We start from the raw sequence: 24,917 nt of genomic DNA on the forward strand, positions 1-24,917 counted from the left end.
AATAGCTGGAATACCGTTAAACTGAAAACCGTATAGATCGGAACATGATAATGAATTATATCAGAGCTAATGTGAGAAGATGAATCTCTAATAATATTGGGATAAATCGGTATTATGAAATCATAGAAAGAAACGACTCCGTTCTTTCATGTAACGGAACGATACATTTGTTGAAGAGGGAAAAAACCTTCGACGATAGACTAAAATAAGTCAAGGTTTAATGCTAAAATTGTCAACGATCAAAAACTACGTGGTAATTAGAAATGGTCCCTATAACGTACCTGTTTCTTTTTTCAATGTTTGCGATCGTTGTTGTTAAAAAAAGTCAGAATTTTTCTGTGTACCGCGAAACACGTTTACTCTTCTTATTTTCCAATAGTTACTTTTATTTATACCAATCAGCACTCTTCAGTTTTCAATTTCCTAAATTATTCTCTTTTATATCGTTTTGCATTTTTAGAATGTGGGATATCAAAAAAAATTACTTGCGTACACTTCAGGTAACGTCCCGGTAAGATCCTTAACGTTTCCCAACGTATTACTTGGAAGTCCTCAAGTTTCTACCAGACATGTGTGCCACTAGGCTCTTTCGCCAGTAGTGAACCTGTGTGTGGCGGGTCACCTTCAGCTTCCGCGCCAGGCGTTTAGCAGTTCGCAGAGAGACTCGACATGTTTCCACGAGAAATTAAAAAGCCCAAAATTTGCCGATGATTAATTAACTGCAATTATTCTGTTGTAACCATGATCTGTTGGTGATTATTATTATGGCAAGGTTTTTTTGATGCCTTTGAATAATAAACATAGTGAGAATCGAGCTATTTCACGTTTCCGACATCCGTTCGATCTATTCTCAGAGCATACTGTTTTCAGGAATTTCAGAACTGACTCACGAGCAACATTAATGTACTTCAAGTAAGGGAAACATGTGCTGTTGACTTCAGGCATGTAAACATAAATTTTTAACGGATACTACTAAAATTCGAAACATAATACCATTAATGTCTAATCCGCTTTCGAGTTGCGTTCAAAAGGTTTTCAAGTGTCTATGAAATAAGAGATTTGCCAATCTGACAAATGCACCGCTTGCACATTTACTTCAGGGCCCAAAAGTCGGTTTAACCTCAACCAATGTCACCGCGGTGTCATGTTGAACTTGATCATCCTCCTGATCTCTTTCCACATAATACTCATCCGTGAATGAATGACAAGATCTACGGTGTCCGTATCGTGTTCGTTTAAACTCGACCGTTGGCCAGTTCAAAATATGATTCAAAGGCTTCATAATGAAAGTCATCCACGGTTTTCAGTCGCCAACAGTACACAAACCTACCAGCAGTGTGCTAGATCCTTCAATAATAAGCAATCCATCACCGTCCCTCAGTGTACTTACTCAGCGATCTCGAAGTGTAAGCTATGCCATAAATAGTTCACTCGCTCGGTCGCAAGTAGCCAATAACGCGACAGAAATGGATGCAGAATCTGAGCAAGGAATACAAATAGATGGAGATGTCAACATCATTAGTCAAATGTACGTTTCAATATGCGATCTACAACAAGTTCCGAAATATGAACGATGACCTTCATTCATTGCAAGACTGCAATCTCTGAGATATCGTGTTCGCGTAGAAAAGAATCCTCAACCGGCACATGGAGTCTGTATTTTTGTAAATATTGAAATATGGTAGACTTAAAATTCTATGCAACTTTAATACGTAGAACTCGTCACTTGGAAGTTCGTCTAAATATGAGAATATCCTTTGAGAAAGTTGGTGAATTTGTTACGTTGAAATTAACACCGCAGGGAAGGGTCGCAAGACGTATTGTGCATCGCTTACACGGAACAGTGTGAGATGTTAGCGGCAGGGATTTCTGACGGAACAGTGAGAATGTTCAAAATCAATTCGGGCCAGTATGTAACGGCTCTTCGGGACGCCGAAATGCGCCAGCATCCTGGACCTACAACTGCTATAAGACACCGACCCGTTAATAGATCTTATCCGATAACCCAAACGCTGACCGCAACATGTTAGTCCCCGATTTTCGCACAGGAATCCTTGTGTTCAGTTTGCGGCATTGATGCGTCTTTCGAATTTCTCGCTTCTCAACACCTCCCAATTTTTCTCCGCATTCAACAGATGCTACAGGCTGCGTAAAATGCTGGCATTATCCGACTGGGCAGTGCCTTTACACGATAAGAGAAAGAAGGCAGACACTAGGCCTGGGGTACCATCCGTTTCTTCCAAAGTTTGTGACCGTTGGTGACGATACAAATATTTATCTTTACGACGAAGAAACCAAAATACAGGAACGAGTATTTCATGCCAGGTAAATAGTCAAATCCATCTACCGTTGACCGAAACCGTTGGGGGTAATTTTGAGAGTTTATACCTCGACGGACAAACATTCAATTCGATTGCGGTTTGTTTGATTCGAAACTATGCCGTAGGTCGCGGTTCGTTTACGTATTTTCCTAAGTAGAAGTGGTGAAGAGAAGCATTGGCACTGACAATAACGTCAACCACTTCCCAAAGTGACGTGTTATGCGGTGACCACGATATCTCAAAAAACGGTGAAACCGTTTTACTTTAAATTTCGAGATAGTATTCTTGGATAATTTATCCTCTAAAAGAGTTAGAAATATTGTTAGTAAAATCGAATTTCAACCTCGAACCGTCGTCATCGTGTTAACACAATTTCTGATCACAGCAAAGGATAAACTGTCTAAAAAGTAAAGTATATCGCCAAGCGAAATAGTTCAACGATACAGTTCCCATTAATTGATTCTGATAAGACAAAAATATGTAAATGAAACTCGATCTACAGAGGTATGTACTTTTGGATTAAACAAACCCCCAATCGAATTGAATAATTTCTAGTAGAGTTATAAGCTCCCAAAATTCATCCCCCCTTCTCAGCCGTCTACCATTAATCTCATCAAATTTTGGAATACTCGCAATTTACAATTGATTTATACATATTTGATACAAAATTTACAGCAACGCACCTGACATGATGAATGGGCATACTTCGCGCGTATTTTGTGCGTGCTTTAACCCGAAATCAGCGCATGAACTTATCAGTGGTGGATGGGACGATACCATGCAATTCTGGGATACCAGGCAGCCTTATGCTACTCGACATATTTCCGGAGTTCATATGTGCGGCGATGGCATCGATATCAGCAAAACTGGGAAGGAGGTACAATCTGGTTCTTAGCCATAAGTTATAAACGCGACCTGACTGAAACTTCGCCAACGTTCAGCACTAATTTCAGGGTAAAATATACGCACTGAGAGAAATTTTTAGTTCCGGTTACCGCTCAGTCCTTAACTATTTTCATTTTTTACCACGATCGAGAAATATAGTTCTAGGTATAAAATGAGAATTAGTTCTCTAGCTGTTACCGGAAAGTCTAGCATCCGTTACTATTCTTTCTCATCACGATCACTGTTACTAGATTTTCTTGTAACTGCTGCGAAAATTTAACGCTCGTGCAACGATAAATTGACGTTAAAGCTTTGTTCAACTGAAAAAGTAGAGTAAACCGAACAACCTGATTTTGCGTTGCAGTTACCAAAAAAGGATCGACAACAGCGCAAAATGGTTATGCGTACCTCGTCTTTTGCAATTCCAACAATATTCAAACAGTGTTTGAAACGATACCTGGTTAATTGAATTTTTCTAGTCACTGTAACAAATGAAATTTTTCTCAGTGCGGCGGAAAATTAGCGCAGAGGTAAATAAACTTTTGTTTCTCGTGTCATCATGGAAAGATCATAATTTTATGCGTGCAGATTCTAACTTGCGCATGGCAACGCAAAAACCCTCTCCAACTATGGGATTACGGTTCGGGAAAATTAATGGTCACCATCGAGCCGGATGTTTTTAATTCACAGCTGTACTGCGGAAAATACATAAATAATCTATTTATTATTTGCGGTGGTGGCGTGACCAATCTTTTGAGGGTAGTTGATTTGCGTTCGCATACGGTAAGGATTGAGTATGATTTTGTTGATATAAGAGATAAAAAAAACCATGCATACTGTACACAATGTTTATACATTATACTGTATCAATGTTTCCAATATTCTTTTCACAATATAATGAATTCCTTTTTATTTTTTCAGACTGTAGGATCCATAAGAAATTTTCCTGGTGCGGTGTTTGATTTGGCAATCGGACCTACAAAGCGCATTAAACGCTCGAAGATAAATGATATGCCCCTTTTACCAAGGATGGCCTTTTGCTCCGCAAAGAAAATATACGAAATTGATGTTGGGTAATGAATTATTACCCAGAATTAGTGTCAACTTATACGCCAATGAGGTGGCGGAAAAAAAGCGAAAAATAGAACTTGTAACAAAAATTGTTCGCCCGATAAGATTCTATTTTGAAATACGACGAGATAAATATTCTGTTGTACAACTATAATGATGTGTTAAGCGAGCATCAGTTTAGTTCATCGAACATTCTCGTACTAGATAAGACTGAAAAACAACAACCGTTTAAAACTGCGAAACAGCAAAACACTGAGTAGAACTATGTTACACGTAAATCTTGTAAAATCGTCATTATAACGAGTACAAACGCTTATTGAAATGTTAGTAATTATTTCTATATGTATAAAAAAAACTACTGTATCTCAAGCAATGAACAATGTATTTTATTTAATACAAACTATGGTACAAAATTTATACAGAACAACGCACGATTTTTTAAGACAGTAGATTTTTTTTACTCATTTTCTTTCATTTTTCTCTATCATTATCGTTATAATTATCGTTACTATTATCATTATCATTATTATTGTTTAAACACACACTTAAGCGATTGGGAACAAAGGTAGGAATCGAAGGCAATGACGGAGAGGAAACCGCGAGGTGGGGTGAGAGGTGGGAGAGGGGGGGGGGGGGGGGGGGGGTACCTAAAATGAGCGCATCAATTCATCATTAAGTATAAAAAAACTTACTATAGTCGAATACTACGCACTAAGAATTGTTGTCAGTTATCAACTGACTCTGGACGAGGAGGTAAAAGATTTATAAAAAAAAAAAAAACTTCTTTTAATTTGTAAAAATTCGATAGTATACATAGTCTTTTACAAATGGGAGTTATTTTCATTCTGCATCCGTGCAATAGATTGCAGATAAGAGCGAATCAGTCCGCCTTGAAATAGCATGAAATGTGTTAACGAGACGACACATATATAGGGTGATAAATGTAAATTTGGAAAGATGACATTGGTGCATACTTCATGTGAGCATGTCACTTTTTACATGCTGAACTATTGTCGGCATCGATAGTGACACGAATTGTTTAAACGCTTATCGATCAACACTGATTGACCGAAATTTGCTCCAATGGAGAAAAATGTCTCATTTCTGTAGTAAGCCATTATTCCCGGAAATTTCGTTTTGATTTCTTTCCCTTAAATTGAGACAATCTTGTTCAACTACGCGTTCGATCAGATATTCTAATTGTAAGTTCATTAAAATTTTGTTTCATTATTCTGTTGAGACGTCACCGTGGTAATAAAATATATATATAAGATATATTAGTCAATATAGTTTTATGCGTCATAGTAGAGTTTAAAATTTGTCGAATTCAGGTTTTGTATAGTATAAAATTGGTCTTTGATAGTGAAGCGCGATTTGAAAACTCTTTAAACACAAAAAAAAAGGAACAGAACTTTTATGCGTTAAAAGTAGAAACATGATGTATGTATGTATAGACATATAAAAATTTTCAACTTTATTCCAAAATTTCGTCTCTAAATTAAATCGCGATGATATGTTTCAAACATTAGATTTTCAATAAAAAAGGCTTTTGTGTTGTCAAATTTAAGTATCATTGCTCTATTTGCTTGTTTTTTAATTACTGTACATATTTCAAGATTTACATATGAAGTGTACTTTCCGTTGAGAAATTTTGGCATACAAAATGTAATTTGAATGATTGTAACAAATGTAGAGGACACTGGTTTCGAATGAATCAAATTTCTAAACTGAGTCGAATTATTCCGGGTATAGATTACAATGATGTAGAAGTAACAGGAGTGTCAAGTGTATAGGATCATAATGATATGAGATAATTAAGAAATACGCAAATAGTTGAAGCATTGGGATAGAAAAATCGTACAATTTATATTTACATTGACAAATACAAGCTGTTTATAAGCTTTCAAAGTTAACAAACGAAAGAGAAACAAAAAAATTATTGAAATTTTTCAAAAAACAAAAATCCGTATTGGAAGTAAATAATATTATATCTCTTATAATATTAATAAGAAATAGTTGTTATTAAATACAGCGTGAGTTATCTAAATTTAAATTCGTTATTTTCCATTTCTTTTTCTCGTTACGTTTTTCGCTCGCCTCTAAATTCAGCTAATATTTCTATCTTCTCTACACAGGTAATTACTTTATTATTTTATACACAGATTTAAAGTGAAAACCTAACTCCGTTGAATCTTTTATTCTCCTCGATTCGCCAGAAGAGAGCCACAAGGAACTTAGATATATTTAAAAATATTTACATGGATAAATAATCCTAGAATCGAAAAAAACCTCTTTTCTTTCAATCAAATGATTCTTAATCTCACTGCCTCGATTACTTTTGTTCAGTCACACAGTGCATACTCAACATACACAACGTCTACACAAACTTTGTTTAGCTAAATTACTTACTCTCATTCCCAAACGCTATGCACTTCACATCATGTGCTTCTAATCACATTAGTCATTATAAATTATTAAACAGTGTACGATGTTTTTTTTTTCTCCCTTTCCCTCTCTTTTTCTTTACATTGTCTCATAGTCGTTTTTCATCACTGTGCAATCGTTCAGTTCCGAATACATGACGGTTGAAAAAATTTTTTTATTATTTCATGTCGAACGATCAATGGTGAATTACTTTTCCACACGGAGAAATTAAGTAGAAACTAATTACAGTTGAAAAAAAATTGGAAACAAACCGATAAGAGAAAACAAGTGGGAACGAAAAGAGAACAAAGAAAAAAAAAATTAAACTAATAGAAAATCATTACAGTATATACCAAAGCACACGAGGCTCAGACGTTACATTCACAGCCTGTCCGAGCGCTCGCCACTTGACCAACATCAAAGCCTCCTGATTCTGAAAACTCATTATATTTTCCTCTTTCCGAATTGGTAATTTAATTGTCCTTAACATATCGCACCATATTTTTTTTCTATGCTTATTTGATTCCAAGCCCACTAAGAGTTATGACGAGATGACATAGGAATACCAGTTTTCATACTTCCATGCTTAACACGACCTCTTTCCCTTCGCTTATAATCATACATATAACTGTATTGTTGCATTTCTAGCTTATTTTATTTTAAGTGAACGTATACGAGCCAAGATATCTGATCTGTTTCACTTTCAGGTTGCTCCAAATCTAACTTACACCTTAATTGGATCGACCTTGCAAATGATTTGGTGATTTGCAAATTTTCGCGGTTATTGTTCAGTGCTTAATCACCAATATTCTGTAATATTATCGTGTCTCAGAGAAAAAAGGGTTACGATAATTCAATGCTTCGCTATTTGTTATAGCGATAGAAAGATAGTCAATTACTTACATAATTTTTTTACATAAATTCGAATCATAAGAGCAACGATGATGATTCAAATTTTGCAAAATATCTTTGACACGAAAAACATGTAATATCAATTTGAAACAGATATAGATACACCTTGGCTCTGTCAATTAATAATTGAGCCATTGTCATTAGCTCGCAGCCAAAGCGTATTGGCATACATACATAATAAAGAGATCACACGATAATTCTTTTTACAAGTAACATACTCCCGGGGTGTTTAGGGCATATAACTCCATAGCTACGACATTCCTCTACATCACTATGATAGAGAATAAGAGTAAAGTTTACAAAAAAAAAAATTGAAAAAAAAACAAATAAACCAGCATGTATAAATTTGAAAATTCGAAAATAAAAATAACGAAGTCAACGTTCCGTTTTTTTTTCCTTCAAGTATTTCTTTACATAGTGTTGTAAACCGGACTGCTGTGCCTGGGTCTAACTCGGAGCATAGCCAAAGGATGTGATCTGCCGTGTTGCTGCTGCTTTTTGCTTGCTGCCTTTGCAACGACGCTTGCGACAACGACGCTGGGTGACGGAACCGATGGAGGCCTTCCCGGCGCTTCTGGCGCCTCGGGAAATAGAGGCGAATGATTTATCATTATGGGCGCGGATCTCCTCGACAATTCCGGAGCTATTCTAGACTTGGCTGGTGGGTGAACTTCCATTGCATCTTTATCCTTATCCTTATCCTTATCTTTGTGAACTCTTAGTTGTATCTCCGAGGTTCTTCGTGGTTCTGGCTTGGCAAATTCGTATTTTCCGACCAGGACTTTCACGGATAAATCCTCGGCAGTTTCCGGCTGTGGTGATTCGACATCCTGCTTCTTCGCGTCCTTGTCCTTGTCCTTAGAACCGTTTACCGACGCGCATCGGATCTTCGAATCGTTATGAGCGATGACGGGAGACGACGGCAAGCTCCTTATCTTGTTATCCTTTTTTTGCCGAGTATTAGGCAATACTTCAACAGGCTCGTTATTCTCAGGGCTCTTTTCAGGCTTCGTTGACTTGGCCTCGAATTCTTTTTTAAGATTCTTCACTATGCCGGAACTACTCCTGGGGCATTCGAACTCGGGTGAGTCGTCGACGGAGAGACACCGCTTATTGAACATTGATTTGTTGCTCAAACTTTCCAAAACCATTTTGTGATGCATCACCGAGGGACATTGCGAAGTGTTCACAACGCACGGTGAGTTTGTTTCGCTCTCAGACCTGCATGATCTCAGCGGCGAGGGCAGGTCCGATTCCGAGGACAATGACGAGGGAGCTGGTGCGCTTGTCGACAATCTTCCCAGCGCTCTAACGCTCGTCACTCCAGGTTTAATGTCTATCCCTCCAGCAGAGCTTGCTGACTCCCTGACAGTTCCAATTTTCGGACTAGATTCATGCGTGGGAGGCGAGTCCCTCCGCCTGGGAGTTGGCGAGGCTGTATAATGAAGAAGAACGGGGTTGTAGGCCTCGACGGGAGCGTCCTCATCACCCGCCGTGAGCCGCTCCGACTTATCGTCAGGGTCCGAATCCTGTGTACAGACTCTTTTGTTCACGGTGCTCGTGCTTTCCTCAAGTTTTTGTTTCGTTCTCTTGACCGTACCAGGATGCCACGGTATTTCCTCCTTGTCGTAAGGAAACAAACCACTAGATCCGAGCGGGTCGGAAGGTCGCATGTCGTAAGACCCCCACGAACTGTTTCTCGATGGCAACGTGGCCCACGAACTGTGTACCGAATTGTTGTCCATTATGACCGCACTGTCGTAACTGCTCCAGGAGCTCTGACGACTCGGTGAATCCCTCGCCGGTTCGCCCCGCCTTTCTTCCCTGTCGAATACCCTGTCCAGTTGCGTGCTGAACGGGTCTCCGTCCTTCCTTGACCGTCGACTGATTAAATTTGGATAAACGGCCGTTGGTTGGCCGGCAATACACTCACTCTCACTAATAGTCACTACCCCGTTAGAACTAGTATCCCTGTTCGAATCGGTGTTAGTTTTATATTCTGCCGATGCAGTCCAGACTAGACATTCACTATTGTTAATTGCAGACGGTGTTGTTCCAGTTGGATGAGTCGTTTGTGTCGAGACTAGGCTCTCCTTATCACTCTGCTTATCACTCGGGTCCCACGCTTCTTCGGTATCCGGGTTTTCTTGCTTTTCATTCGCCTCGCCGACGCAAGAGGGTGGAGGCGGGCTTTGAGAAAGTGGTTTAACGTCGGAATCCGAACCAGGGGATGAAGGTTTGCTGGTTGCTGCCTCGAACTGGTTCGTCAGGTTCAAAACCAGTCCTTTTCTCCTCTGTCCTTGAGTTTCCAGCTCGTTTACTCTGTGCTTAACACTCGGTGTGTCTGGCCCAGGTAGGTGAACTATTTTATTTTGTGAAACACTGTACGATTGGCCGTTGTCGCACGGCATAAGGACGTTCCTCGCCTCCTGGTCTTCCGCGCTTTTACTCGTATTCGTACCGCGCAGCAAATCCTCTCGCGTTATTTCCGAACTACCGGTATTATCCAGCCTCTCAAGCGACTGCGATAAAGACACTGAAACAGAAATAAAAACAATTTGTTAGAAACCGTGTGAGATCGTAATGTACGGTGGTTGGCTTTGTGTTGTCACTCTGTTTCGACGATGAGAATGTCGCAATAAAAGGGGACATCTAGCGCTCGAGAGTATAAACCATGAAAACAGTAGATAAAAAAAAATCTATTAAAACAGAGTAGAAACTATGCGTTTACATGGTACACGTTAGGTTTTGTGTGGTAGAAAACTGCAACTTCGTCTGTAAAGATTTACTTAAATAACATTCCGTTTCGAAATTAATTGCAACTTGTTACATAACGAAATGAAAATTGTTACGATAAATACAAGCTGCGAACTGTTTTTAATTTTTTATATCCCTTGGCAGAGTTCATGAATGAATAAGGCAATAATTGTACGTACCGGCAGGGAGCATATTTTCCGAAACTTCTGCATCCGGTGACCAGCTTTTCGGTCTCTGACCGTTACGTTTTAATTCGGTACCAGGTGCTTGGAGTAGATTATCGGTATCAACACTGTCAACTTTTTCTTCCTTCTTAACTTGGTCTTTGACCATCGTCGGTGACTTTAAATTCGTGTCAGATTTGGACCTTTGTAATTTCTCCTTGTTCTTCATGGCATCTAAAATGCCCTGATACGTTTCGAGTTGCGATACGAAACTACTGTTTGGCTTTATGCAGCTTCGTTTATCTTTTACGTGTTTCAGGGCTTGCGAGTAGTCCCAGTTGTAGGCCTTCATAGCGTAGGCAATCACAACCGAAGCCGACCTGGAAACTCCCATTTTACAATGAACCAGCACTTTTGAACCCTCCTTCTTCGCCTTCGTTATATATTTAAACGTGTCATCCCAATGTTTGAGCAAATCCGTTTTTTCATCATCGTAAACGCGGACATTCAAGTAATTGAACATCCCTGGGAAAAAATTGTCGATTTCTCTTGTAACGTTCAAGATGTGCCTCACTCTGAAAAATTATAATCGGTTATTAACCAAAATGACACTCCCAATTCCAGGTAAATATTTATTCCAAACTTTGGAGTTTTTTCATCATACGTGAGACTGGAAAGTGAATCTAAGCTAGTAAAACACGGATGCATATTAAATCGTTGAAAATACGTATTTTCTTACCCATTTTTTTGCAGCTCTTCTAAATTGCTGGCATTCCATTCGCTGCCGAGGTAAACGTGCTCGAATATCTCGGTTGGCGCATCCATCTGCCCCAATATAGTTAGCATTTCTTGATCAATGAATGGTTTGAATTCTCCGAGATCCATGTCGAGGTCTTCCTCGAGACGACCTCTGATGTACTTTGAGGTTACCTCGTCGAGATCAACGGACATCATGATCTCTTTCAAAGTTGATCTGATAACACGCTCAGTTTCCTCTCTCTCCCTGGGTCTGGTTAAAAAAAAGAATAAATATTATAAGAAATCTGCCGTGCATCTGCAGATGTGATTTCAGCATCATCTAGTCACTACAACCTGTATTCTGGCTATGTTTGTTGAGAATTATCTTTTATTTTAACTCATCGAATAAAATAAACGCGCATATTATTATACTTGTAGCTATGTAAAAAAAAATAATTGTGAGTGCAATAGACGCAGAAACTGGAAATAATTGAAGGACACCTATGAAGTTATGTTCTATTTATACACACAAGTAAATTCTGGTGCCAGAAGCGTCAACAAACGCAACTATAATATTGGCAGAGTACCAATCGGCATTTTGCACTAGGTTACTATTCCTGTAGAAAAAAGAATATCATCTTCAAGCGTATAATGACGATCTAAGTATCAATTTTGAGCCTAAGTGATGTTATTTAAATTTCTCATCGCCTATTTTGACCAAGGAAGTAATCCGGACTTTTTGATAAGGTATATAATTTGTGAAAAACAGCCGATCGCTACTCACTTGCTGCGCTCACTGTCCGGAGACGGTGGCCTGCGGGATTCAAGATTATCCATTGTGTGCCACTCGTTGAGGCACGAGCGGTCACTCTCGATCCGTTGCTCATAGTAATTGACCCAGTCATGGGACAAACCCCCGAGAAAATAGTTCTGCTCTCGAGCTTTGCTGGACACCTTGTGAAGCGTTTGCAAAGCTGACCTGCAACAAATCACGATAAACTTAGACGAGAAATTCACCAAAATGCACGAAAGTCGCGAGATAATCTGATCATCGTTAATGAAATCAGCGAGATTTATTTAACTTGGCCTGTTTCGATCTCAGGCAGTTTTCATAGTTTTCTTCAATTCGGAAACAAATCGTTTGGTCTGTAGTACTTTCATGATAAAAATAACGCTTGAACATAAGGGGGGGGATATGATTCTGTTGAGGCGAACTTTTTTTCCAACCAATTCCGCTTTTTCCTCAGCAGGAATCGTTACAATAACGTTACTAACTTCGACAGAATAGAATTCGACAAGTGATTTTCACAAAACTCGTTGAACCTTTAGATTACATGCACAAATAATGGTTTGGTAAAAATCATGACTTTTTTTTCCACGCTGTATGTTTCTCTAATAATTGCGAAAGGCAGTTTGTGAACTGGGACACGTTAAACTCCGCTCCACTTAATAAACATGCACATGTATGTACGTGGAAAGCTTTCCAGTTCATTTGTCAATTGTAATTCGTTATCTGTTTTTTTTTTTTTTTTCTTTTTTGGTCTTCGACTGACTCTGTATATCTTCCAACAACCGCATGAATAATTAACGCAAATCATATGGAGAATCCGTCTTAATTACGATCGCTATAGTTAATTTACTCGCTATATAGCGATATTTTGAGCGATAAATAATACCGTATGTAAGCAAATCGGCGAATATTCATCACCTTATTATTTTCAACAATACGCAGGGAAATTTAATCATCTTCTTAGACGCTTCCATCGCGAATGTCCGACGCAAACTGCGTGCTCCTCTGACACTGGTGGTCGATCAGGTTCGCGACATTGTCATTTTGCCAGTCGTTATCTAAGGAAAAACCACTTCCCGTCGGACTGGGATACCCAAGAAGCACTGAGACGTGTTAATTTCCGCTTTGCCGCTGAAAGGTTAGGCAGGGATATCGCGTGAAGATTTGAGATACGCGAGTACTCGTTAATACGTAAGTCGAAACGCATTAAGCTCGTTACCTGCAGGTTGCCTTCGAGGAGCAAAACGCTTCCGAGAATCGTTACAAGATATCGGCTACAAGTGTATTTACCAATACTACACAACGATACCTAGTTGCAATACTCAAGCGAATAGAGCGTAAATAATATCTCCAATGTGCCGTCAGCGACGAGAGCTCCGGACTCCAGGAAAACCTTGATGATCTTTTTTCCGCAGTCCGCTGGCATAGGCAGACGCTTTGTTCACGCCTCTAAACGCCACGTTTTATTATAAATCGCGTATCGCGAAGAAACAACGTCAAAGAACCGAATCTATTTTTGAGTCAACACCTACCGTAAAGGAAATTCGTGGTTTAACGTTTATCACGTGCTACTGATCTCTCAGTAGTGAAATCTAATTGTTCCACGCAATGCCCGATAGAAGGAATTAAGAACCTATTAATTAAAGGAGTGTAATATATGAGGATGAGGCGGTAAAAAGTACGTGAATTTTGGAAATTTATACCTACATATGTAACGAGTTGTTCGATTCGATTGGAGTTTTATTTTATTCAAAAGTATGTAGATCAAGCTTTATCCTCATTTTTTCTTTTACTAGAATCTATCAACAGAAAGTACTGTTATAGCGTATAAACTGTTTAGGAATACTGTATCCGGATTTGCAATAAATCGATAGAGCCGTTTTCGAAATATCGTGAACAAGGTAAATTAAATCAACGAGCAAAATTGTTAATTTTAATACTTCTCATTGACCGATTTTAATAAATATTTAAATTACGCTCAATATAAATACTTTTCAATAAAACTAACTTTAATCGAATTGAAAATTCTCTTACTTTTTCAGCAATCTACTCGTATATGCCCCCTTGACAAGGGAAATATCTTGTCTATTATTTCGTTTTCCATATACATTTCGCAACGGTTGAGCAGAAACGATTCTCAGCTTAAGATTATTTCTTGAGGAATTCGGATATATTCCGAAAAAGTTCGGGTCATAAAACAAAAATACCACTTGCTGTACAAATAATGTACGGAGCAATTCTCACTTTTAAATACTTTCAATTCGTATCGAAAGTTCGTGCAAAAATCGTGCTAAGGTGTCACAGTCAGCCGAATCATTGTACACATTGTACACACAGCGAAGAGCATGTCACTTTTCATAATATAACATGTAAGCAAGGAACGGTGAGACTTACAGCGAAAGAAAACAATGATAAATTCTGGTGCATTTTCCTTAGTCACCCGTTGCGAATTATTTTTAAACAATAAAAAGTTGGAAAGAGTAGCAAATACACTTCCGTTGATTTACCGCAAGATATAGGCATGTCCTAATTGGTTCGCAGTAGAATCATTCGAGTCAGAAAAACTTGGCTACCGAAGCAGCCAAGTCTTGAACTTCTCGTGACCGTACCGTCTGAGCAATACGTCCAATTTAAGCAAAACATTTTTATGTTTTTCATTGTCAACGTGTCGTCTTTGTTCCGCGGTATGATATATCTACCTATGTATGTTATACGTTACACCAGCCGAGAAACATCGCAGCGTCCGCGACAAAAGCACATTTCATTTTCCACGTGAAACATCTGCGTACGCGAAACGATTTCCAAAAACCTATAATTTTAACCGAGAATTTGAGTATAAATTTGTATTCTCAGACGTTGAAAAGAGACTTGCGCAATGCTCCGCCAGCTTTTATCCGTACACACATATGCGTGTTACGTCAGTTCTATATAAAGGTGATCGTATTTACAGTTTAGTGTTTAATTTCTACGTGCCAGAAATCCCAACGTTCCGTTTACGCGATAGGAAATGTTTAGCGGAAAAAAAAGGCTGTCCAAAAAATAATCTAAAGCCCACGTGCTTGTCATTCGACGAAAGAGAAAAATCATTCGGGTATCCAACGATCTACACGTACAAAACTCGGACACGTTCAACGCCTTCTGGTACATTCTGCCACAGGACGTGGGTGACCTTCACTTTGACCTTGACCTTGATCTGTACGAAACAATTCAAAGTTGCGCAGGTGCCGCGAAGTTTAACTACGAGATAAACCTTTGGATGAATCGGTACGTATCCTCGGTATGCTGCACGGATACACGCTCCTCGTTCGCATCGAGTGGTCGTCCTTGGTCTTAAGATTGATCAGGAATGTGAAAAATGCTTGGCCACACGCCGCAACGTGAGACGTTTATCAGTCTCCTTAGCGAGAAGCATTTCGTGTTGTTAACTCCGGAGTAAACTATCATCCATACTCTCGCCAATCCGTGTCGATGTCTTCGAGCCTGAGAGATCATTCTAAATTGCGCAATTTGTTGGGTGTAGATCTCACGATGGATCGTCATCGCCACGCGTGGCGCGCTGGGTATGAACGAACAAAAGATCGAATTGAATTTAAACGGTGAAATCGAAGGCGCGATCTCCGTCGTTGACACGATCGTGCGGATGTGCTGTTTCTTGCATGTAACGTGATAATTCCAACGCGACACGTGATTCGTAATGCGAAATAAAGAAAAACACGAATGATGTAAAATGATATTTGGCACTGGAGATGGTAAAAGAAGAGTGTAAGGGAAAGGCACATGGCACCGGTCACGCCGTGTCGTTTATCCTACCTAGCCAATTTCAGGGCTCCTAGGAGAGCGAAGAAGGGACCATAATTGTTGGCCAGAATCCTTGCGATCCGTAGCAGAACGGGCAACACTACCAACACTACGATACACACTAAAGATCCACGAAGCAACGTCATCGGTGTTCGTTAGGTTCGTTTAGTCATCTCTTACTGACCCGCCTGCAGCCAGTCGTCCCATCTCTCGAGCACCGGCGAGGAGTCCTTGACGGTCGTCCTTGCGATCCGGGGTCGACGGGGGTCGAGTGCCAGGGCGATGCCAGAGAATGATATCAAGCGTAGGGGCGGTCGTCTATCGGGTTAAGCTCTCGAGGAATCCAAGGAGCATGGTGTAATGACATTGCGATACCGTCACAGGTACGATCTGAGCCACAATCACCGGCACCGTGGAGGACGATCGGTTTACTAGATTTTTTCACAAACTCGATATCACCGCGCGATTCGCGAAAATCTTGGAGGTGTAACGAAGAAGTGGTTCTCGGTAGACGGGCCACGTTTTACTGACTGCTTGGATATGCCACGATTGCCGACGACCAAGAAAGATCAGAATAGAAGCGGCGTGGGCACCGCGAAAAGAGAGACAGAGATACAGGCCGAGTACGAGGAGGAGGCATAATGTGACATATGACGATGAACGGCCATATTCGGCATTGGTGATCATCGTGTTGGTGGTTGCGCACCGAAACACCTACCATATGCATTGATCGATACTAGATAGGTGAGCAAGGAAGACGAGCAAGATCCCACTCGAAACTATCCTCCGCGTCTTTGCTTGTCTTTTCTTAATCTTCGGTGATTCAAAGTGAACGGAGTGTGTCTTTTCCTTTATCCTACGTACTTCGAAATGTCAACGATAATTCGATGGTACTGTATTACACGATCCGTTGGTAATATAGACCGCGCGGATGGCGAGAGACTTTTCGAACATCTGGGTACGCGTATCTTCGAGCTCTCCAAATACACGTGCATCGATGTACCCACGTATATACACGTGGGGGCATTATTGTCTCGGAGATATCGAATTTTGGGGAGTTTCAACACGGGCTGTTTTCTTACGGCAAAAATGAACCGAAGAAGAAAATAAAATTTTGCATTTTTATCGAGTACTATCAAAGTAGGATATTTTCGCATTGAAATATCGTTTGTGGGTATCAAGCTCTTGAACATGAATTTTTCGTTAGTTTGGAAATTCATATTTTACCATTCTTCAGTTTTTGAAGAAGCGTAAAAAGTTTGCAAAACAATGCAAATGTTCAAGGAAATATGAAAATGCATATTTGCGTGAATCGCGTGTTTACACACAATGTTTCGTTTAAATGCTCTCCTGAATATTGGGTGAATCGTGACCTTTAAGATTTCGGATCAAATATGCTGAAACTGTAGTAGAAAAATATCCCGAAAACCGAAGTCTTTTTCACGAAACAAACATAACTCGACACCTACGTTAATTAGTGACCACAAATTAGCGATTCGACACAAATTTAAAGGCAATTCTCCGAAAAATCACCATATTTCGATGAATCAACGTTGCGGCACGCCATAGAAGATCCAGAGACTGTTTGGCCGATCACTAGCGCGATAGAAGTTTGCGCACTACGGCCGGAAGATATAAATTAGAAGTAAAAAATTCCTCCCAACGAGGACCAAAGCCGCCGGTTTTAACTGAGGCACATGTAAAAGCACCACTACGGAAAACCTTGCTGGCAGATGTCCTTGAAGGTGTTATTGGAACGGCTACGAGCGATTCGCGAGTGTGCATCGTCCTTAGTAAGAAAGAAAAAAAAAAAAAACACGAATAAAATTTGTACCGACGTCGAAATGATTCAAGCGGGTTTCGTTCCTCTCCACATCCGGAAACTTGTAGATCAATGAGTCAAAATATACTTTCTCTTTGTGTTACTATAATATACGTATAGAGAATCTCCGCGCGTACGCGATGAGCGCAGTAAGCTTTGAAGTATAAAATTTGAATATCGGTTTGCGTCAAAGCATAAACGTGGGCGGATAGTGGACGGTTGTCACCGAGTCTTTGGACGCGTCTCCTACGGAAATCCAGTGAAAGGAAAAAAACCTGCGGTCCATTGCAGCGCAGCATCCTTATCTCACGAAACCGGGTCAAGCTCCGCCGGCGGCGTTCATTCTTCGTGGATGGCGTGGCGGTAAAGGCCTTACCGTCGGTTAACGGTGAATTCCTTTTAACGGGCAATAACACCAGGGTAAAGATAACGTTTCAGGGAGGAGTCATGCAACGAGAAGAGGAACGCCGTTGAACGAGACATTTGCGAGGTGTACTCACATCAAGACCAACTCGAACGACCCGCTCGCGATTTCGACCCTAGACTTGTTCGAAGGATGAAAAACGCGGAATAGAAGTATCCTTGATCACGCGATACGTTACGCTATGTGCGAGTTGATGTCACCAGCTGTTTTTGAATGCAATGCCGTCATTGCAGCAGCATCGAGTAATCGACCAGTTTCCTTTCACTGAAGTTATGGGTACCTATACGACGCCGAGTAGGTACCCATCGACATATTTTCCAGTACCGGGATTACGTCCACTAGGTGAGATCATTAAGTATCTCGCGAGATACCGAACGGAATATCGCGTGTGTTTCGTTTGTAAGGAAGGAAGGCAGGCACCTGAGTCGCAGCGAGGGATAATAATGAGGAAAAACCAAGAAAGAGGAATAGGTTTTTCCGAAATTACCGACGAACGGATTCCAATCGAAAAAACCACCTGCTTTGACCTCGGTCTTCCCAAGGCTGAGAGCAGTATTTTGGTAACACTGTGTGTGCTCCGAAATCCTTAGGAGTCGATTAGCACGTCCTAAATGAGAAGAGGTTGGTATAGTTATATCGCACCGTGAAACTAGGACATTGCCAAATTAATATGGCCATTGGGAGTTGCCGGTTGAGTCATTGGCCAGATTGCCATCGAAACGGGACCGAGGATCGCGTCATTTGTCTGTATTTCCGGGGGCGGAATAACCGAGCGGCGGAGAATGGGAGAAACAGATACAGAGAATGGCCGCGTTATAAGACGGCTTCGAGGCAAACGCGGGCTGCCAGAAGCCGCGCTGACAGGACGATGGATATTTGCTGGGTGACAAGTGGGAAATGGATAATTTTCATACGTGAAGAACCAGGGGATTTGGTGGAACAAAATTAGACCAGAGGTCTTTGCGTTAATCGTGGGATAGATAGGAAGCACCGCCGGTTATGCTAGCCGGAAGTTATCTCATTCGGTTCCATTCAAAGGCCGACGTGCATCGGATGACTGCTACGAGCGAAAAGTAAATAAAACGCAACAACGAAACAACGTCGTCAAATGGTTACGTATGCATACATGCATCGTATGCTGCGTAAGCCATTAACTGACTGCACGGTCTGTGTGAGACTGAAATTGGTTGACAGTGTTACGAGAATCAGCGATCATTGCCTTCTGTATTCAGGGTCGAGCTTCGTCGAGCAAAACGGCGTAGCGGCAAAAGCCGTTGATTGAGAAATAAGAAATTCTGATACAGCAAACGACATGCCCAATCTATCGATACCAAATAAAGTCCCATTCTGATGACTCAATAATGCGCGGTGCGTTAAAACGCCTTACGCAATTAAAGGAGTAAGAGATTGAATTACGGGAGATTTCTTCTTTTTCTTTTAATCGGCGCGAGGTTTTAGATGATTACAAAATAAGCGTCATTCGTGAATTATTAATTGTGTAAGGGGCCATCGGTCGATAGATACTTTTACATGATCGAACCTCTTGACGTCCGATGATACAACTTTGAAGGCTAACGGAACACTCAAGTTTACGTCAAGGAAAAAAATCGAATCCGATTTTAATCTAACATTGCCAGATTTCCACTGGTTCACTTTTTCCACCCATAACTGAATATTGTGTTAGTGTTGATCGGCAGAGAGTACTTGAGGAAAAACAGCAATTCCCCTTGGGTTATTTCGTATTAATTGTAACCAAATATTGTCAATTATCGGAACAATCGCAGTGGACCATTATAGAATTCAAGCTTCGTTGGATAGTTTTCGCCGGCCAACCTTTTTTTTGTTGGTAAGTCGCAAACGGTTAATCGAGTATACGCATTACATGTTACCAGAGACTGACGTCGAGCACTGGTGCTTTTATCAAAACGCAGATACGCCCCCCTAGCAAAGATGATCTTCATCGAAACCCGAAACGCCCTTCGTGCAGCGTGATAGGAACCGCCCCCAAACAAGGTCAGATAACTGGTAAAGCACGTTCCAAAAAGTATCAAGAAATACGATACACTAATATAACGTAGTGGCGTTTGTGGTTGGCTGTCTGTTAGGCGAGAGATTTGGGGCGTTGGGTCGGTAAACTAGGATCTATCGACGACACACGTGGCCAAAACGTGGATAAGATAAAAATAACGGTCCTGCAAACGCGGTCTCGCGTCGTCAAACGTTCGCCCTTGAAAACTACCCGCATGAGACGCGGCCTTGCCAGTGGAACAGATTTTATCTGTGTTGGTATTACATAGGAACAAGTACGACTCATACCGCGTGTCAAGGTCACTCGTTTACCCCGGTGCAAAAGTCAGACTAAAAACGAGACGGAGATTCCAGACAGCTAATCGTGTCAAATGGAGACCACCAAAGCAGAGAGCCTCTTTCATGAACACCACTCCGATTCGCGGTCAAGAAAATACTTCGGATCTTCAACTTTAGTGCTCCGTGAAACAGTTGCAAACTGAGGAAAGCAGTCGATTTTCCGCAACCGTGAAGAGAACGGTGGATCTGGTGATGATAAAATATTGAAATGGTAATTGGCAACCTTCGCGGGATTTCCTCCGGTCACCTCGACCGAGATCCTCGCGTTTCGTATCGAGCCTAGATAATCTAACCGTGCCAAGTGTCGCGATGCATGGCACCGGCAAAGAACTGATGAATGGGATACCTCGACCCTGCGTACGGAGTGACACTAGTCACGTGACAAAAGCCTTGTAGGGACTCCTTCCCACCCATACAGAGAACCGTCCAGTCCCATCTTGTCTCGCCTTATTCCGAGCACAAACGGTATCAATGATCAATCTGATTCACAGCACGTGCGCATATTCGATTTGCAGATACCAACGCGTCGATATCTCGTTTCTTATATTCTCTTCGTTAAGTAGATAACGTGAGCTTTGAAGAACCAACGAATTGTCGGATTAGTACTTCGCCAAGTACGAAAAAGCAGAAGGATAATTAACCGTTGATGGTAACAGCGAGAGGAACTTGAAAAACTGCGAATTTCCGGACTGTGTAACGGTGAAAATACCTCAAGTGCCGCACTAATCATCGCTCGAATAATACTCTTCAAGATGCATTTCTGAGGCTTGGGTTACAACGAGACGGTTCGCCAGCCCGGTCCTGGCCGAATGAATCGACTGGTTTTTCCATATCGGTGAATGAATACTGGTATCCTCGGCTTCGACTGTGAGTGGAGTAGCACACTGTGCCGGAGGAGACAAGTTTTTCATCCTCCTCTTCGAGACATAAAACGCCTTATACTGCGGTCAGTAAATGGTAAATGCAGTTACAAGACGTAGAGAGTTAAGAAGTCGGGACTGCGGGCACACTGTGAAGTGCTTCAGCGGTATTCGTCAAAGACCTGGGAGTCTTGCACGAGATGATATTTATGGCCTATCCAATACTCATTTGTTTCGTACGATGCTTTTTTTCTCCGCATACGAAAACCGACGAGTTATGTAGCTTATTGAGGATTCGTACACTATCGATCGAGGCACAAAGATATGAAAAAAGAAAAAAACCCAACGAGGAAAGGATGCTTCTCAAGTCTCGTCTGGGTGATCTTTACTCGGGTTTCAGAGAATTTTCCACAGGCTTTGAAACTAGCCGACGTTGATTGAAGAATTTGATTGACTACCGAGTAGGGTTTCGTTTAATTACCCGACTATATGTCGGAGAATTCGTATCACAACTCAATTATATTTTTGCACTCGTTACATGTCACTTTGCCTCGAGATACGCGAACACCGACAAACATCCATTAGTCGATTAATTTCGCTCGACGTTACGAGCCTAAGGCAGGTACGGAGGGTAAAATGACTAATTGGCACTAAAATTAGCAGTTTTTTTTAGCGGAGGTCGGAAACACGTCTCTCAAAATGTCTCAATCCAGTTGATGGATTAGACTTTCGGTTATGAGAAGGCGTGACCGTATTTGCGTATGAAAAATAAAGTAAATTGTACTATTTGACCTAAAAGTCGGTGCCGTCCGTGAATTAACGAATTTTTATACGAATTTCGTGAAACTTTGACTGAAATCAGACAGTGAAATTCTGACCGTTGCAATATGTCGATTAAATTCAGGGCTAGATTTTTGATCTGAAACAGATCAACCGCCGTAGGTTGAACACTTGGCTAATTGTAAACTAACTTGAGCTGGTGAAATCATAAGAAACCGAATGGTCAATTTCAAGTAGGAGGCCTTTAATTTCTTGTAGGTATACCTCAGGTTGTTAGATTATTCATTCGAGAAAGTAACTCAAACGCTTTACGTAGGTATTCTGCAATATTTAATAACAGAGCAGGTAGCCAAGGTATCACGCATCTCGAGATCGACGACAACTTTTTCATTAAATACCTGAACCATTTAACGTTGCATGCGTTTGCCTTCCGTGGCCCTCGTAAATATTACCGAGGGCGTCGAGATTTCCAACGTTTTACAAGCGCAAGGATGTCTGTCTGTCGCTTCGAGATCGATCACCAGAAAAAGAAGAAAAAAAATGAATAAATAAAAGGAACGAAAACAACCTGTCCCAGCGTCCATTTTTCGCTCACGCAATAGAAGGCAAGATTCACTGAGAGAAATTTTTAGCTCCGTTTACCGCTCAGTCCTTGACTATTTTCATTTTTTACCACACTCGAAAAATATAGTTTTAGGTAGAAAATGAAAATTAGTTTTTTAGCTATTACCGGAAAGTCCGTGTATCCGTTACTATTCTTTCTCATTACGATCACTGTTGCTAGATTTTCTTGTAACTGCTGCGAAAATTTAATGCTTGTGCAAGAATAAATTGACGTTAAAGCCGTGTTTAACTAAAAAAGTCGAGTAAACCGAACAAACTGATTTTGCGTTGCAATTACCGAAAAAGGATCGACGATAGCGCAAAATGGTTACGCGTACCTCGTTTTTTGCAATTCCAACAATATTCAAACAGTTTTTTTTAACGATACCTGTTTTATTGAAATTTTTCTCAGTGTTCGCAAAACTCCAAACGGAACGCCAGCCATACACAAAGCGGGCATGGCGAGCAAAGCAGTGAAGCTGAATCGGTTCATCGAACGAAGTTGTTACAAATACTGCGTAAAATGTTAATCGACCTTGATGAAGTCGAAACGCTGTTTCCAGGTCGCACCCATTTGATCAAAGTATCGGCACGCCTAGGAGACAATATTTGCCACCTATCGCCATGTAATTCGTTCAATTAGTCAGTGTATATTCAACTATTTCCCCCAGGTAATTACAGGCATTGCGAGGTATAGAGTAATTCAAGTGAAAAATCCGATCCGACTGCCTGAATATGTTTCATCAACACCTTCCGTCAATCGCACTTGTACATATAAATTCCCGGCGACAACTGAATGGGTCGAAAGGTGCGGCCTGCTAAGTTGACATGAAAAGCCTATTATCACATTTGCGCGACTACCGCGCCTTCGGGCTTGCGATTTTCTAGATGATTTACCGCGAGTCATACGTACAACGTGAAGCAAACCGGGACAATCTCTTGAAACTTGAAAATCGACCGCGCATGCGCGAGTTTTATCGGCTGTTCATGCAGGCCGGCCAACCCGAGTTTCAGCTGTCAAACTCTGTTTCTGCCGGCGATGTAGTTGATACGAATTTTCGAGGTTAGAATCTCAAATAATTGAGGCGGTGACTCGGAAAGGTTTGGGGAAGCGTTTGTTATCGGGTCGGAAAGTTGGTTCTTCAAAGAACGGTTGGAATTTAATGCGTACGCTCTTTGAAAATTCAAATCTACACATTTTGCGTAGGTTGGCCCGCCTGCATCGCAGACAAGAATATCGCCGCGGGAGGATTTCGCCGGCCAATGAGATTGAATTATTTGGCGCATGCGTAGTTGATTTTCAAGTTTCAAGAGATTTTCCCGGTATAAGTAGAACCGAGGAGAAGAGATACGAATTCGATACATCGCACTGGCTACGCGTGACCAATCGCCACCTTATCCGTGATCCATGACCTTAGAACTCGAGGATGGCAAAACGACATTTCACAGAGTTTTGCGAAGGCGTTCACAGCGCGATTGGGGTGCGAAAAAAATGTCATTACATTAGTCGAACAAGTGGCGGAAGGGGAGGAAGAAGCTTGAAATGCCCGATTTTTCGCCACGGTCAAGCTTCCGTGAATTTGGATAGAAAGTTTGGCAAACGGTGGCGTCGCGACGCGTCCATACAAGGCGCGGGCGTTGGTCCACCAGCGACTTGGAGGTCGGGACCACGAGGCGCGCTAATAATAGCGACGCTGGCCGTCGCATCCTCCCCGCAAGCGTCGGGACGCCCCTGCAGCCGCTTTGCCACGAGTCCAAGTTAGGCCGGCGACCACCAGAGCAGAAACCTCCGTACATAGTCGGCGAGAGATTCTAGCCTTGAATCTGCGCTCCACGGTCGAATCGTGGTGGTAAAAAAAAAAAGAAGAGAAAAGAAAAAATAGACCGACTGTTCTACATCACCGAAACTAGTCTACGGAAATTGTTTGGCAACAGCGAGCAGCTACACATTCGTAGAAGATAAAAATAAATAAAAAGAAAAAAAGAATAAGAAGAGATTTTGCGGAAAATTTTCGTCAAACGGCGGAGGATAAAAGCGACAGCGTTTAGACAAATCTTTTGAAAAAGAAGAGGGTTTCCCCACCCGAAAAATCAACCTGTTGAATAGTCAAACCTCGGCTTTTCAACTTCTGTGATCACTCGAGGCAATTGTATGCATACACCCGCCTCGTGTGAAATATAAATAGTTTTAAATGAAGGCT

The 24,917-nt window shown here is 41.2% G+C and overlaps 2 protein-coding genes across 12 annotated transcripts in view; one reads left to right on the forward strand and one right to left on the reverse strand.

The window, feature by feature from the left end:
- The first annotated feature begins 1,283 nt into the window (after positions 1 to 1,283).
- LOC124219357 (uncharacterized WD repeat-containing protein alr2800) lies at positions 1,284 to 4,667 on the forward strand. Its single transcript, XM_046626800.2, has 6 exons — positions 1,284 to 1,528; positions 1,802 to 2,025; positions 2,136 to 2,325; positions 2,997 to 3,198; positions 3,795 to 3,989; positions 4,128 to 4,667. The coding sequence occupies exons 1-6, from the start codon at positions 1,284 to 1,286 to the stop codon at positions 4,281 to 4,283; spliced, it is 1,212 nt and encodes a 403-aa protein (XP_046482756.2). The 3' UTR covers positions 4,284 to 4,667.
- Positions 4,668 to 6,709: 2,042 nt separating this feature from the next.
- Positions 6,710 to 24,917, reverse strand: part of ssh (Protein phosphatase Slingshot) — a 171,612-nt gene continuing 153,404 nt past the window's right edge. For 8 of the 11 annotated variants that reach the window (XM_046626765.2, XM_046626764.2, XM_046626762.2 and 5 more), the window contains 4 exons: positions 12,057 to 12,251; positions 11,274 to 11,543; positions 10,550 to 11,109; positions 6,710 to 10,149 (listed from right to left, as the gene is read on the reverse strand). In XM_046626765.2, coding sequence (XP_046482721.1) covers positions 8,024 to 10,149; positions 10,550 to 11,109; positions 11,274 to 11,543; positions 12,057 to 12,251 — 3,151 coding nt within the window. In that variant the 3' untranslated portion in view covers positions 6,710 to 8,023. The other 3 variants (XM_046626773.2, XM_046626771.2, XM_046626772.2) reach the window with 3 other exon arrangements.

Source organism: Neodiprion pinetum, chromosome 5, assembly GCF_021155775.2.
Source record: "Neodiprion pinetum isolate iyNeoPine1 chromosome 5, iyNeoPine1.2, whole genome shotgun sequence".
In the NCBI taxonomy this organism is placed as follows: domain Eukaryota; kingdom Metazoa; phylum Arthropoda; class Insecta; order Hymenoptera; family Diprionidae; genus Neodiprion; species Neodiprion pinetum.

Coding starts and splice junctions, on each gene's coding strand:
- LOC124219357 (XM_046626800.2), top strand. CDS start 1,284: ATGAAAGTCATCCACGGTTTTCAGTCGCCAACAGTACACAAACCTACC. Junction 1,529..1,801: donor GTCAACATCATTAGTCAAAT/GTACGTTTCAAT, acceptor TTAACACCGCAG/GGAAGGGTCGCAAGACGTAT. Junction 2,026..2,135: donor CCAAACGCTGACCGCAACAT/GTTAGTCCCCGA, acceptor CGCATTCAACAG/ATGCTACAGGCTGCGTAAAA.